Source organism: Sarcophilus harrisii, chromosome 4, assembly GCF_902635505.1.
Source record: "Sarcophilus harrisii chromosome 4, mSarHar1.11, whole genome shotgun sequence".
Taxonomy (NCBI): Eukaryota; Metazoa; Chordata; class Mammalia; order Dasyuromorphia; family Dasyuridae; genus Sarcophilus; species Sarcophilus harrisii.
The window spans coordinates 439,735,790-439,750,076 of record NC_045429.1 but is presented as its reverse complement, the minus strand read 5'-3'; the positions used below and the strand labels follow the sequence as shown (position 1 = coordinate 439,750,076).

General features: G+C 45.8%; 1 protein-coding gene across 1 annotated transcript in view; it reads left to right on the top strand.

The window, feature by feature from the left end:
* The window catches only part of CCDC92B (coiled-coil domain containing 92B), a 38,915-nt gene extending 24,628 nt beyond the window's left edge, over positions 1-14,287 (top strand). Inside the window, 3 exon segments of the mRNA XM_031967818.1 lie at positions 1,476-1,523; positions 13,320-13,632; positions 13,634-14,287. Of these exon segments, the coding sequence (XP_031823678.1) occupies positions 1,476-1,523; positions 13,320-13,632; positions 13,634-14,078 (806 nt within the window). The 3' untranslated portion in view covers positions 14,079-14,287.

The following is a 14,287-nucleotide window of genomic DNA, read 5'->3' as shown; positions in this document are numbered from 1 at the left end:
CTTACACAGCGACAAAACCCATCCACCTTTCCCAATAGTCATCTTTTTTTAAAAGGCAATCAGAATTAAATGACTTGGCCAGAGTCACACAGCTAGCATCCAAGGCCACAGTTGAACTCGGATCCTCCTGAGTGCAGGGCCAGTGCTCTAACTGCTGCACATGTAGCCGCCCCATAATCAGCTCTTGATTACAGAGGCAGCTCTGTGCAGAGGATGATGGGGAAGACCTAATTGTGTCATTTAATCTCTGTTACCCAAATTTTCTTATCCGGAAAACAGGTTTCTGAGAAGATAACATGAGATATTTCCAAAGTACTTTGCAAACCTTCAAGTGATAGATGAATACTCTCTGTCATTATGAGATTTTTCTTTCTAGGAGCTCCTGATGCTGCTGCTGCCTCCTCCACAAAGTGTTCTTCCCCGATGCCCCCAGAGGGGGGCAGTGTTCTCTGTGCTTCAGTTTTCTTAGACTGTCTCAATCTTCCCTTGGCCCCTGAGCATTTTCTGTCTTTTTTCATAATTGTTTGTATACACAACTTATTTCTTTCTTTTAGATTGCAAGCTCCCAGAAAGCAGAACTTTTTTTTTTTCACATTGCTCCATTTGTCCATAACTCCAGATTCCCAGCTCCTCACAGCAGGGAGCAAGGAAGAGAGCACTGCATGGCCCTTGGACGCTGCATCTGTAGTCAGGGGGCCGTGAGTTCAAACCCAGCTATTGCCACTTACTGCCAGTCGTTTCCAGAGTTTTCTGGAAAACATCCTGAATAGTATTACTTTACGTGGCATTGACTGGCTCATTCTTTTTCTTTTTCCTTTTTCTTCTTTTTTTTTCTTTTTCTTCCTTCCTCTATTTCTATATCTCTTTCCCTTTTTCCTTGCTTTCTATTTTTATTCTTCCCTCTCTGTCCTTTTCTTTTTCCCCCTTCCTTTCTTCTCCCTATTCTTCTTTCCTTCCTTCTTTTCTTCCTTCCCTCCTTCTCTCCCTTCCTTCCTTTCAATTTCCCCTTCTTCCTTCATCCTGTCTTTCCTTTCTTCCTTCCTTGCCTTCCTTCTCAGAGAGGAGAATGATAGGATTAACAGATTGCTGAAGCCTGACCCCTAGCTTTTCAGTTGAGTGATCTGATTGGGAAGTGATAGGGACCACTGTCCCTTACAATATTTCTCAAATGCTGGGTATTCTCAATTCTTCTTTATCTTCCTTACCTCCACCAGCACAATATGATGCTCACAGTCCACTAAACTCTCCATCAGGTAGCACTGGTTTCCAGGTATGATTAATTCTCTTATGAGCACCTGAGGGGCTGAAGGCTCTTAGAGACTCAGCTCAGACACAGGCATCTAGCTTAACTTTTCCAGTAGCCCCCTCTCAGAGGGGCTGATCTCCACTCCTAGAGACTGAGGAGTCACTCCCCAACAATGTGCAAGCTACACAAACATACTAATAATAACTTCCTTCTCTCTTCTTTTCCTCAGAACTAACTCGTGACCTGGAAACCAAAGAGTCACAGTCAGACCAGCAAGGTAAGAAGGCAGTCCCTAAGAAGATGGGAAAGGGGGTGGGCAGAAATCAAGACCCAATCAAATCAACAAATGAGAAGTGATAAGAGCCTGAACCAAGATGGTGACTGTGTGAAAGGAAGAAGGGGAAAAGGGAAGGAAGAAAGGAAAAAAGAATTTACTCGAGAGGGCATTTATTCCATTTCAATCCTTTTAGATAGAAGGAGAAAGAAAGAAAAGAAGGAAGGAAAGAAAGATAAGGAAGAAAGAAGGAAGGAAGGAAGGGATGGAGGGAAGGAGGAGAGATAGGGAAAGAGGGAGGGAGGAAAGGGGGAAGGAAAGGAAAGGAGGGAGGGAAAGAAGAAAAAAAAGGAAAGAGAGAAATGTTATGGAGATATAATCCAGATGACTTGGTAGCTGATTGGATATGTGAGATGAAGGAAAGGGAGAAATAAGGATGACATTAATGTTTTGAACCTGGTAGTTAGAAAGCATAGTGGTGTCTGCAATAGAGACAGGGAAGTCAGAGGACTTGATTGAGTTGGAGGGAGAAGGGGAGATAATGACATATTATTACCTTTGACTTACAAATGTTGAAAATGTCCAATGAGCAATTGGAATTGGGGATAAGGGACTACAACTCAGGGGGCCGGGGGGGGGGAGGGAGAGGGAGAATACTCAGGCTGGATTTAAAAACAAGAGTGGAACTCAAGAAAAATGCCCCAAATGGATAAAAAAAAAGTTGGGTACCATTTTTGTTTAGACCATAGTTGAACCCATGAGAGCTAATTGAGGTCAAATAAGAAAGAGAAATCTAGAAAGAGCCTTGGAGAACACCATTTTAATATCCTTTTAGCGAAGTCCCTCCTGCCACCATCAGCTATAGACAAGGGTAAAAATGCTGACTTGGAAAACTGGGGACAAGACATAGCTCACTTAGAAGAAGAGAGTACATACCCTGCCTAACCCGTCTGGTTCCTTTCTCGGACTATTTCTTTCAAAATTGTCTTTAGAAATTGATTGTTCTTAATATTTTGAGGCATCAGGTATTACATAGGGCATTATATAGAATAATAAAATAAATGCAAGAACGGTTTTCTTTTTCTCCAGATGTTTTAGCATCTGGTAAAGAATTTGAATGGAAAGGCTGGGTTGAGTGGGAAGGGGGCAATCCTCTGGGATTTCCTTTATCATATTTGGTTCCTCAGGTGATAGGGCATTTATTTATTGACCAAAACTTATCCTTTAGGAATCTGGTCAAATAGAAATCCCAAATTAATGGAGTTGGTTTTGCTGCTAAAATATTCTCAATTTATAAAAGAATTCACAGAATTTACCTTTCAGTAAAGTTAGAGACATTTAAGTCATTGTTTATAAACTTAGTATTTAAACATCCAAAGAGAAATCTTGGGTTGAGGGTAGATTTGCATTACAAAAATAATGGGTAGGAAAGGGACCAGGTCCCAGGTTTACTGATCTTTATTTGGAGGCAAGGTTCTAACTTTCCTCCACAGGTCATTCCTTTGATTTGTTGTTTTTCAATCCTTTCACTTGGTTCTAATCCTTTGTGATCCCATTTGGGATTTTCTTTGCAAAGATACTGGAGTGATTTGCCATTTCCTTCTCAAATTCACTTTACAGCTGAGGAAACTGAGGAAAACAGGGTCACACAACTAGTCAGTGTCGGAGGCTGGATTTGAACTCATGAAGACCACTGGGAAAAAAAAAAGACTAAACAACAAATTGGGTAGAGATAGGGACTGTTGAACGATTCCTTTGAGAAATCCTAGAGGAAGCATGACACCTTTTCTGCAACTTTTTGTCTTAGAAATTAGCACATGAGAAGTGCAGGATCACACACCAAGAAAAGTGGAAGCAAGGCAATTCGACGTTTATTAAGAGCTTATTGGGTGCCAGGCACTGTGCTACAGTAAGCAGAGTCAGGAGGATATGGGTTCAAGTTTGACCTCTGATACAGACTTGCTAGGTCTCCTATCTTCTTGTTCACAACTTTTCTTTTTTTTTTAATGCTGAAATCTCCCAACATACCTTGAGATTTACCGGCTAGTTTATTTTCTTTTTTGCTGAGGCAATTGGGGCTAAGTGACTGGCCTAAGATCACACAGGTAGGAAGTCTTAAGCATCTGAGATCATATTTGAACTCAGGTCCTCCTGACTTCAGAGCTGGTGCTCTATCCATTGTGCCGCCAGCTGCCCCTGATAGTTTTCTTTTCTAAGGGCCAAGTCTTAAACTCCAGTCACTCTGGCTCTCCATGGATCGAGCCCCAGGCCAAGCCCCATTTGGGCATTATTTGGGTGCAAATTGACAAGAGTGAATGTAAACAGAATTTTCTGTTTTGGACACAAACTCTGAGCCTTCCGCTCCCAGACTAGATTTTTTTTTCTTTTGCCTAGATATTTTAAGAAAAAGGCCTTGCTTTGCCTCATTTGTTTGTTTGTTTGTTTGTTTTGTTTACTGAATGGGTGTTGCCTTAATCAAACAGATCAGTTAACGATTTTAACTTTACTGCCTCTAGGGCCCTCTGGAGTCCGGCCCCTGGACCCAGATGGCTCCGGAGGAGAAAGTGAAGCTGGGAACTTTGCACTCATTTAAAACCAATTCACTTGGCTGTCATGGCATCCATCCCTCCCTGAAATCATGGTCCTCTTGGAGAGCAAAGGACGAGCAATACCAAGCAAACACCTCGCTGCTCTAACACAGGAGTTACAGTGGCTCTCCATTCTGTCTGCCAAAAGGAAGATCTAGGAAAGAAAAGAAGGGACATTCACGTGGTTTTGTTTGTTTGTTTTTTTTATGGTTTGGGAAGTGGTTGACTTCCATTTAAACTACTTGACAACCTTGTGAGGTAGATGTTGCAGATGTCATTACGCCTATTTTATAGATGGGTACAGAGAGGTTGAGCCAGAGACCCAAGGTCACACCTCCATTAAAAATGGCAGAGTGTGGAATCTATGCTCCCTATATGCGCTCAGAGAGCATGGGTTTGTATATGAGCAACAAGAGGTAAAGAGGGGGAAGGGAGATGGGGAGGAGAAAGGTGTAGCAGGGGCAGAAAGGAAGGTGAGAAACCAGAGCCACATTGCAGGTGGTCCCCATCCTGTCATCCCCTCTGGCCTAATTTTTGGGATGCTCCATCAGGTTTATCAGCAATTTGGCCCAGGGTAAGAGCCTCTGACAGCTTCTCCAAGACCATTTCAGAAAAGCCCAAATACCTCTCCCCCCTCTCCATCCATCTTCTCCATCCACACTCTCCTCCCACCCCCTATTCTGAAAGTTTGATCAAATCGACTCTGACAAAGCCTCAGGGAGCAGAGTGAACTATGGGTTCCACCCACGAGCTCTGGCACTTTCTAAACTTTCTAACCCAGACTCTCCTCAGAATGTAAAGCCCTTCAGGGTAGGGACAATCTGTGCTCTTGAATTTGTATTCCCAGTTTAGTTCCAAGTTTGGGCTAAATGAAGGCACTTAATAAATGATTTTTTTCTATCCAGGCCTTCTGTAAAGTCTAATCCTAGGGATTAAGGAAGAAAGAAACGAGGAACCCAGACTCAGTTTTGGAACTGCTGTGTGAGAGATAAATCAAATTTTCAGTTATGAAAGACACTTTCATGACCTCATTTGGGATTTTCTTGGTAAAGATACTGGAGGGATTTGCCATTTCCTTCCCCAGCTCATTTTACAATTGAGGAAACTGAGGAAACAGAAAAAAGTGATTTATCCAGACATTTAGTGTGTCTGAAGACAGATTTGAACTCCTGAAAATTAGTCTTCCTGATACTGTGCCCAGTGCTCTATCCACTGTGCCACCTAGCTGTCCCAGATATGTGTGTGTGTGTGTATATATATATATATATATAATTTATTAAAATCTTACTATGTGCTTCATACAAAATGCAAGTATATAATACTTGCTAACAATCAACACTTTTAAAAGATCACATATAAAGACCCCTTTGGAAAGGGCGCGGTGCACTTGAAGAGACCCTGGGAAAGTGTCATGGATATTTGAGGCCCTGAAAACTCACCTATCAGAGCCAGGGGGTCTAAGGGTAGAATACAAGGCAGCTGAGAACAATAGAATGCTGAAAAGACTGCTTGAGAGTGGTTTGGGACAGCTAGGTGGCGTAGTGGATAAAGTACCAGCCCTGAAATCAGGAGGACCCGAGTTCAAATGTGAGCTCAACTACAACACTTCTTAGCTGTGTGACCCTGAGCAAGTCACTTAACCCCGATTGCCTGGGGGGGGGGGGGAATTGAGTGGTTTGAAAGTCTGGACTTCAGCAAGCCAAGGCAACCGAACACCTGTCAGATGGGGGGGGAGGGGGGACGGGACGCGGTGGCCATGTGTAGCATCATCTCACCAGAGACACCCCCAGACTCCTCTCCCTAAGATAGTCCTACATACAAGTGAAAGCAAGGAAACACCCATCCTTTGTTCCAAGGAACTTCCAAGTCAGCCTGGAGCCACATGGGATCATGTAGGGAAATCAGTCCATCAGTTGATTGGTGATTACAGCTCCTGGCCTGAAGTCAGGGACACAAACTCAAATCCAGTCACAAACACCTACTGACTTTGTGATTTTGGAGTACCTGTTTGCCTTAGTTTCCTCATCTGTCAAATGAGCTGGAGAAGAAAATGGCCAACTACTTTAGTACCTGTGACCCCAAATGGAGTCACAAAGTCACATGACTGAACAAAAGCAATAGCACCTCCCAGGATTGATTATTAGGATCAAATGAGACAGTAATTATGAAGCCCTTAGTCTTTGCCGTTATTATTAAAATAAATATTTATAAATAATATTTATTTTAAAATTAGTGCCTACACTGTGTGCTAGGTACTAAGATCCAAACAAGGAAGTAGGAGACAAGACTTTGAATTCAAAGAAAAGGCTTAGTGCGATAGGAGAATAGGAGAACAAAGAGTACACATGTAATAAGGAGTAATGAAGAGGGAAACAGCTAGCATAAAGGAACTGGGGGTGGGAGTTAGAAGACCTGGTTCCTAATCAGAGTTTATTTTGGATTTGTTTTTTACCTTATTAACTGTGTGACCCAATATAAGTCCTTCAACTTCTCATTTCCAAGCCCTTTCAGCTCACACCCAGTGATTGTTTCCTCTTCTTAATTTCTATTCCTACTTTAGTTCAGATCCTTATTACCCACAACCTTCCATGGCTCCCCATTGCTGATCAAATAAAGTCCAGAGTCCTCAGATTGATATTCAAAGATTATTCAAGTCTTTCCTGGTCCCCTCTAACTCTCACTAGTGCTTTCCCTTGGAGAACATGCTCCACATACTCTGCATGTATCTTGTACATAGCTCTTTACATGTGGTCTCCCCATTCAAGTCCAGGCTCCTTGAAAGCAGAGAACTCGTTTTGGTTTGGGGTTGGTTTTTGTTTTGTTTTGTTTGTATCTTCAGCCCTTAACACAGTGTCTGGGACATAGTAGGTGATTAACTCTTTGCTGATCACTTTTTCCTACAAGAGTTGGTTTGATACAATGTCCTTTTTTCCCCCTTTTCCTTTACAAACACCAAATTCTATAAAACTTGGAGCCACTATTTCTTCTCCTTTATGTGGGAGACATAATTGCATCCGGGCATTTGGAGGATGCTATAAATTGTTACTTATTGCAAGTTGAGTTACTTATTGCAATAAGTAACTCAACTTGCAATAAGTAACTCAATTTACAATAAGTAACTCAACTTACAATAAGTAAGTTGAGTTACTTACAAAGTATCGAGGAAGACTTTAGGCAAAATCTAAGATTTCAGTTACATTTGCTTCAATTTCCCAGGCGGCAGCAGACATGCCTTTCCCCACCCATCCTGCCTGGGACCTTCTTTTTGTATCAGATCTATAAAAAGTGATGCAATTCACAGAATGCTGGACTCAGGAAGACCTGAGCTCAAATGTAGCCTCAGACATTTATTGTGTGACCCTGGCCTTAACCTGTCTGCCTCAGTTTTCTCAGATGGAAAATGGAGATCACAGTAGCACCTTCCTCCCAGTGTTGGATCAAATGAGAAACAAAAAATCATAAAGTTTAGCAGAGTGCCTACCACATAGTAGGTACTGTAAAACGTTAGCTAGATGAAGCAGAGTTTTAAGTAGCTGCTGTTCCTCTGTCCCTACATTGGCTATCTAAGCTGTCAGTCAGGATTAGGCCAGCCTCTTGATCTATAACAACCAATTTAAAACCATTCCTGGCTGATTTAATGCTGATCCTTCTGTGCGCAGGTCAGAGAAATGAGAGGAAAGAAAGCAGCAGGGGATTAGTCAGTTTCCTCCTTCTATGTTTTCTGGCCCCAATAATCATTTCTAGAGTTGATCTCATTTATCAGAGATTTTCTGCACAGGGAGGCAGGTGTGTTCTGGCCAAAAAGAACAATATCCGCTTCCCCAAGAACACTTTGTACTTTGCTGTCTTTGGTCATTGCGGTTTTCTCCTTTTAAAATCGGGACATCCAGGCCCAGGAACGTTAGTGACTTTTCCGAGGCTCCCCAGGTGGTAGCAGAATGGCGCCCACCACCACCACAATGGCCCTCGATGATCTGCCACATCCCTCCCTTCTGCCACCTACCTGGCGTAGCTCACGTGCTACCTCAATCTCTAATCCCACTTTCCCCCATCATGGGAAATGCAAGCATTGCCCACCAGGAGCCTCCTTTTACTGAAGAGATGTCCAACTAAACACACACACACACACACACACACACACACACACAAACATGGTAGTATTTACAATAACTCTCAGGGCTGTTTTTGAAAACTGAAGGGTTGTATTGTTATTATGATTAATGATAATCATAATAACTAGAATTTATAGAGTAGTTTTAAGGTTTGCAAAGCATTTTACAGATTATCCACAGCAACCTATTGAGATAAATGCTTCTCTGCATTTTACAGATAAGGAAATTGACTGAGGAAGAGGTCAAATGCCCAGGGGCTAAAGCCTGAAGGATAAAATCAGTTTAAGAGTCGGCTATTTTCTTGCGACAGTGCAGTCTTTCTAGTTTCTGACAGGAGACTGGCTTCAAACTGTGATTCTATGGTGACTGGGGGTGAGGGAGAAAGAGAGAGGGAGACAGATAGATGGAAAAAGAGATAGAGGGAGGGAGGGAAGGAGAAAAACAGAAACAGCAAGGGGTGGAGAGATAGAGGGAGGGAGGGAGAAAAAGAAAAGAGACAAAGAGAAAGAGACAGAGATAAAGACATACACATAGTGAGACAGAAAGAGAGAGACAGAGACAGACAGAGAGACATAGAGAGAGAGAGAAAGAGAGAGACACAGAGAGACAGAGAAAGAGAGAGAGAGAGATGGAGGGAAAACAAAAGAAAAAGAGGGAGAGAGGGGAGAGCAGGAGTCAGAAAGGCATGCTTTTCCACATCCTGAGACTGAGAAAAAAGAGGTGACTTGCTTGGGCACCCAAATAATGCCCAAATGGGGCTTGGCCTGGGGCTCGATCCATGGAGAGCCAGAGTGACTGGAGTTTAAGACTTGGCCCTTAGAAAAGAAAACTATCAGGGGCAGCTGGGCGGCACAATGGCCTTGCTTTGGTGTCAGAGCTGGGATTTGAACCCATTCTCCTATTCTCAACTCATAAGGAAAACCTCATCCCCCACCTAGGAGAATAGGGAAATATAGATAAATATTGTCCTGGGGGGAAGGGAGAGGGAAGAGAGAGAAAACTGGAAAGATAAAAGTAGGAGTCTGGAAGGTATCTTGAGGAAGGAAGTTGAGACAGAGAACGATCAGTGAGAAAGATCTTAGAGATAAGAAACTAGTCAAATTTGGAGCTAGAAGGGACCTGAGAGACTCCATCTAGTCCAATCTCATCTCACTTCAGGGAGAAGAAATGTGGAACAGAGAAATGACTTGCTTAAGGTCATTTGGGCTATAAGAAGAAGAGTCAGGATTCAAACTTAAGTCTTTTGTCAATATAAAGACGACCTTCCTTATGCTGGACCTTACTGTTTCCCCAGCAGGCTAGGAGGACACTCAGGCTGGGATTACTGGGAAGGGACTGCCTGATGGAATTCTATCATTTTAAACAAAGTTATGATCCATTCAAATTGTTGCTATTACAAAAAGAATAGACATCTATAAATCTCCTCAAGAGGAATAAAGTTATTCATTCTCTCGACATAGTCAGGAGAGGTAGGAAATATTAAAGAGAAATATAAAAAAAAAAAGTGCACTATGAAGTCTAAAGAGGGAGGTTGTTGAGGGATAATCTAGGAAGGCTTCCTGAAAGAGGGAGAAATTGAGCTAGACTTTAAAAGGATTGTCCAGGTGAAGAGAGGGAAAGAAGATATTCTAGGAATAGGGATCATTTAAGAATAGGATGAAAGTTCCTCAACAGCAGGGACACTTCTGCTTTTTGTCTTTGTATCCCTAATGTCTGACTCAGTTCCTTGTATACAGTATGGGTTCAATAAATGTTTGTTGAATTGATTGAATTAATAGGGTACATTTAATTAAACAATATCTGTAAAGCACTTTGCAAACCTTTAGCTATTATTATTATTAACCTCATTGTGGCACCTTGTTGTAGCAAAATAATTTGGAACCAAAAACCAGATTTTAATCTAGGTTCTTCCATTTACCTTTCTGGTTCTCCGGTTTCCTCCCCCATAAAAACAATGGGATCTGATGATCTCAAAGATGTTTTTTCAGTTCAGCATCAATGATTCAGAGGCCTAGAGGTGACCCTGCATTTTCAAGACTATGCCAGCTGAACACAAGCTTGGGCAGGTCTCACCGTCTTGGAAAGGTTTAAATTACAGACCTGGGAATAGAATGTATGTGGTGTGAGGACCAGCCTGGCTAATTCTGAAAAGCTCAGCACCAAGTAGACCAATTTTTCAGTCCCAACAACTCTATAAGGCCATTCTCTTGTGGTAGGGAAAGAAAGGGAAGAAAGAAAGAAAATGAAGGAAGGGAAAGAAAAAGAAGAAAGGAAAGAAAGAAAGGGAAGGAAGGGAAAGAAAGAAGGAAAGACAAAGAAAAGGAAGAAGGAAAGAGAAAAGGAAAGAAAAAAGGGAAAGAGGGAAGGAGGGAGGAAGGAAAAAAGGAAGGAAGGAAGAAAATGAAGGGAAGGAAAGAAAGAAAGAAAAGAAAGGAAGGGAAAAGAAGGAAAGACAAAGAAAAGGAAGGAAGGAAAGGCTGGAAGAGAAAGAAAGATGGAAAGAAAGACAAGGAAGGAAGAGAAAGCAAGAAAAGAAAGAAGGGGGAGAGGGAGGCAGAGGAAGGAAGGGAAGGAGGGAGGGAGAGAGGGAGGAAAGCAAACAAGCAAGCAATTGCAGGCTCTTAAATCTAACTCAAGAAGGCTTCTGGTGCCATCTAGTCCCGCCCCTCACTTGACACAGCAGGAACCTGAGACTAGGGGAGCTAAACCCAAGCTTACAGAGATAGTAAGTAGAATCATAGCTCTAGGTTAAAAGGGCCTTGGGGGACATTTAGCCCAAGGCCCTTTTTTCCAAAGAAACTTAGTCCCAGAAAGATTAAGTGACTTAAGTGACAGGTTCTGAGTTGAAAAGCAGAAACTTGAAGCCAGGCCCTCTGCCCTCTGTAATGGTTGGGGCTGCTGCAAGAACTTGGGTTTGAGCATCATCTTGGCTATTTTCCTGCCTGTGACCTTGGGCAAGTCTAGGCTTTTTGGGCCCCATGTCCTCATCTATAAAATGAGAAGGTTGGGCTTAGCTGAGCAGGCACTTTCCCTCACTGTAAGTGAGGATCCAGAATTCCCCGTCTGGCATTTATGGCCTTTGCCAAGCTGGCTCCACCCAAATCTCCCAGACTTATTGCATATATACCAGTCTCCAGAGCTGTGCACCCTGGGGGCTCAGTCAGCCCGGCTTCCTCGCTATTCCTGACACACACGACATCTCTATCTTTGCATTGGTTGCCCCTTGCCACTGAAAAGCAGCCCTTTCTCATCTCTGTCCCCATTACTCCCTACTATCATTCAAAGTTTAGCTGGTTCCCCCAGCTACTGTCGTTCCCCCCTTTACCTCCCCCCAAATATACACACAGTGCCTTTGCTCCATATATACTTGTGTATGTGCTGTCTCCTTGAGGGTAGGGATTGTTTCAGTTTTGTCTTTTCACTTCTCCCAGTTCCTGGCATACAGTAAGCACTTAATAAATGCTCCTTGACTCATTCTGTGAGGATGATGCTAATACTTAAAACTCCCTCCTTCACGGGGGCTATTGTGGGCACTGGCCTTGGAACATCTTAAAGCTAGATGGGGGGGGAGGGGGTGCTTCTCACCTGAGTATGATGAGATCTGTTGGGATGGGAACTTCTGGTGAGGGAACTCTCTCCACCGTAGATGCCCAATCTGGCCATGATTTATCCATCTGCTGAAACCTTGGGAGTTGCCTAAGGCCCAGAGAGAGGAAGAAGTCATTTGCTCTCCACCCCACAGGGTCACAAGTCTGGGTTGGAGTGGGAGCCCAGCACTCCATCTCCTATTTCTCGGTGCTTATGCTCTTGATTAATGAGCACTTATGAGGATAACAAACCCAGAGGTGGGGTCACAGGGACTTTCTGGGAGCCAGGAGTAAGTCTCCAAGGTGGGGGAAATTTGAACCCAATCCTAAATGTTTATTGAAAGCCCTAGGACAGAAACTGTCACAGAACCACACACAGCAAACTGGAAGAGGCCTTAAAGAGCAGCTAGTTGATCCTCATCATTTTATAAAACAGGGAACAGAGGCCAAAAAAGGGGGAAATGACTTCTAAGGAAAACAACCCGCTGGGAGCTCATAGTTTCCTCTGCTTTCTGAGGCTTCAGCCCTTTCCTCAGAGTGGGAACTTCACTGATCTAGGGCTGGAAGGGAAGTCCAAGGTCATGAAGTCCTCCCTTCCCATTTTACAGATGAGGAAACTAAATCTTAAAAGAGCAAAATGATTTGCACAAAATCACAGCTGTTAAGTTACTTCTACAGAATTTAATCTCTGTGTGTGTGTGTGTGTGTGTGTATGTGTGTGTCCTAGATCCCTTTGGCAGCAAACTATTGAAACCCAAGGACTCCTTGTCAAAATCATGTTTTGAAATGCTGGAGATTAAAAACATCATTATAAAGAAAACCAATTCTATTGAAAGTTATCAAAATATTTTCAAAAACAAGTTCACAAGTCCCAAAGGCATGCAAATCTAGAGCGAGAAGGGCTCTGTGAGACTACCTAGTCCAACTGGAGAGGAGAAAGCCGAGACCCCACGAGGGGACCGGACCTGCTCCTGATGTGCTAGTGGTAGCAGCTGTAGTAGATGCTAGTATTTATATAGCTAGCATATGTAGTGTTTTAAGGTTTGCAAGACCCCATATACATAGATGAATATGTATTTACTTATTTGTGTGTGTGATCTCATCCTGGGAAGTGAGTGCTATTTTTCTCCCTATTTTATGGACGAGGATACTGAGGCACGGGGGAAATGACTTGTCCAGGGTCACACAACTAGCAAGAGAGACAGACTTTGAGCCCAGGGCCTCCGACTCCCCGGCCAGGCCTCATTCAACTGCATCATTGCTCTCGGCTCCATAAATATTTTAAGCAGTGGGCTTACTAATGCATGCTGCGTGGGTGGGCGAGTGAACAGAAGAAAGGAGGGGTGGGTGACTGAAGGAAGGAACGGGGGTGGCCGGGTGAGCGACGGGAGGAAAGGCGAAGAGAACGAAGGCGGGCTTGGGGGGGAGGGGGCGGCGTGGGCCCGGCCGGCCCCGGGTCCGTGAGTAGCCCGGCGGGCGCCCTTCAGCTCTCCCTCCCGTCCCGTCCCGCAGAGGAGGCGTCGCGGCAGCTGGAGGCCAAGTGCCGGGCGCTGGAGGAGCAGCTGGCGGCGCGGGAGCGAGGCAACGGCGAGCTCCGGCGGGAGCTGCGGCAGCGGGACGCGCTGGTGTGGGCGCTGCGCTCCAGCCTGCGCAGCAAGGAGCGCCGCTTCCTGGAGGAGCTGCGGCGCCGCAGCCACCGGGCCACCGTGCTGGGCACCGAGCTGCAGAAGCAGAGCGAGGCGGCCGCTTCCCTGGCCTTCCCGCTGCGCGCGGCCCGGCCAGAAGCTGCACGGGCCGCCCCGCGCCGTCCCCGGCCCCGGCCCCGGCCCCGGCCCGGCCGCCGTCGGGGGCGCCGCGGCCTCCGGGGGGGCGGCCCCCGCGGGAGGAGGCCGGGACCGCGCTCCGCAGCCCGACGGCGGCCGGGCCAGGAAACGCGGCCCCCGCGCCCGCCGGCCGCCCCCGCCCTTGTCGCTGCTCCCCGAGCCATGCGTCCTGGGCGGCGCCAGGGACTGGGCTGCCTGGGAGCTGGGCTGCAGGCTGGACGAGGCCGAGCCCGAGCCCATGCCCGACCCCGCCCTCTTCCTCAACGCCCGCAGACCTCCGCGACCCAAGGGCCGGGACAGCGCCCCCCCAACCTGCGCCAGCCCCCGCAAGCCCCCGCCCCGGGAGCCCCCCGATGCCGCCGGCCCCGCCCAGCCCCGCTCCTGCAAGAGTCCGCCCGGGAGGCGGCCGGCCGCCCCCAGCCCCGACAGCACAGTCGACCTAGAGTAGGGAGGAGGCTGGGGGCAGGGGTACAGCGAGATGGGACGGGACCCCTCCCACCCCGGGGCGGACCGGGTGGGACGTCACCCCCTAGGCCGAAAGCTAGAGCCCTGGCACAGGACTGACCGGGGAGGGGAGACACACCGGAAGCGCCTCGGGCGCCCTGCTTGGGCCCGGAGAAGTCAGGGAGGGTGTGGGCCAAGTAGAGGCTGGAAATG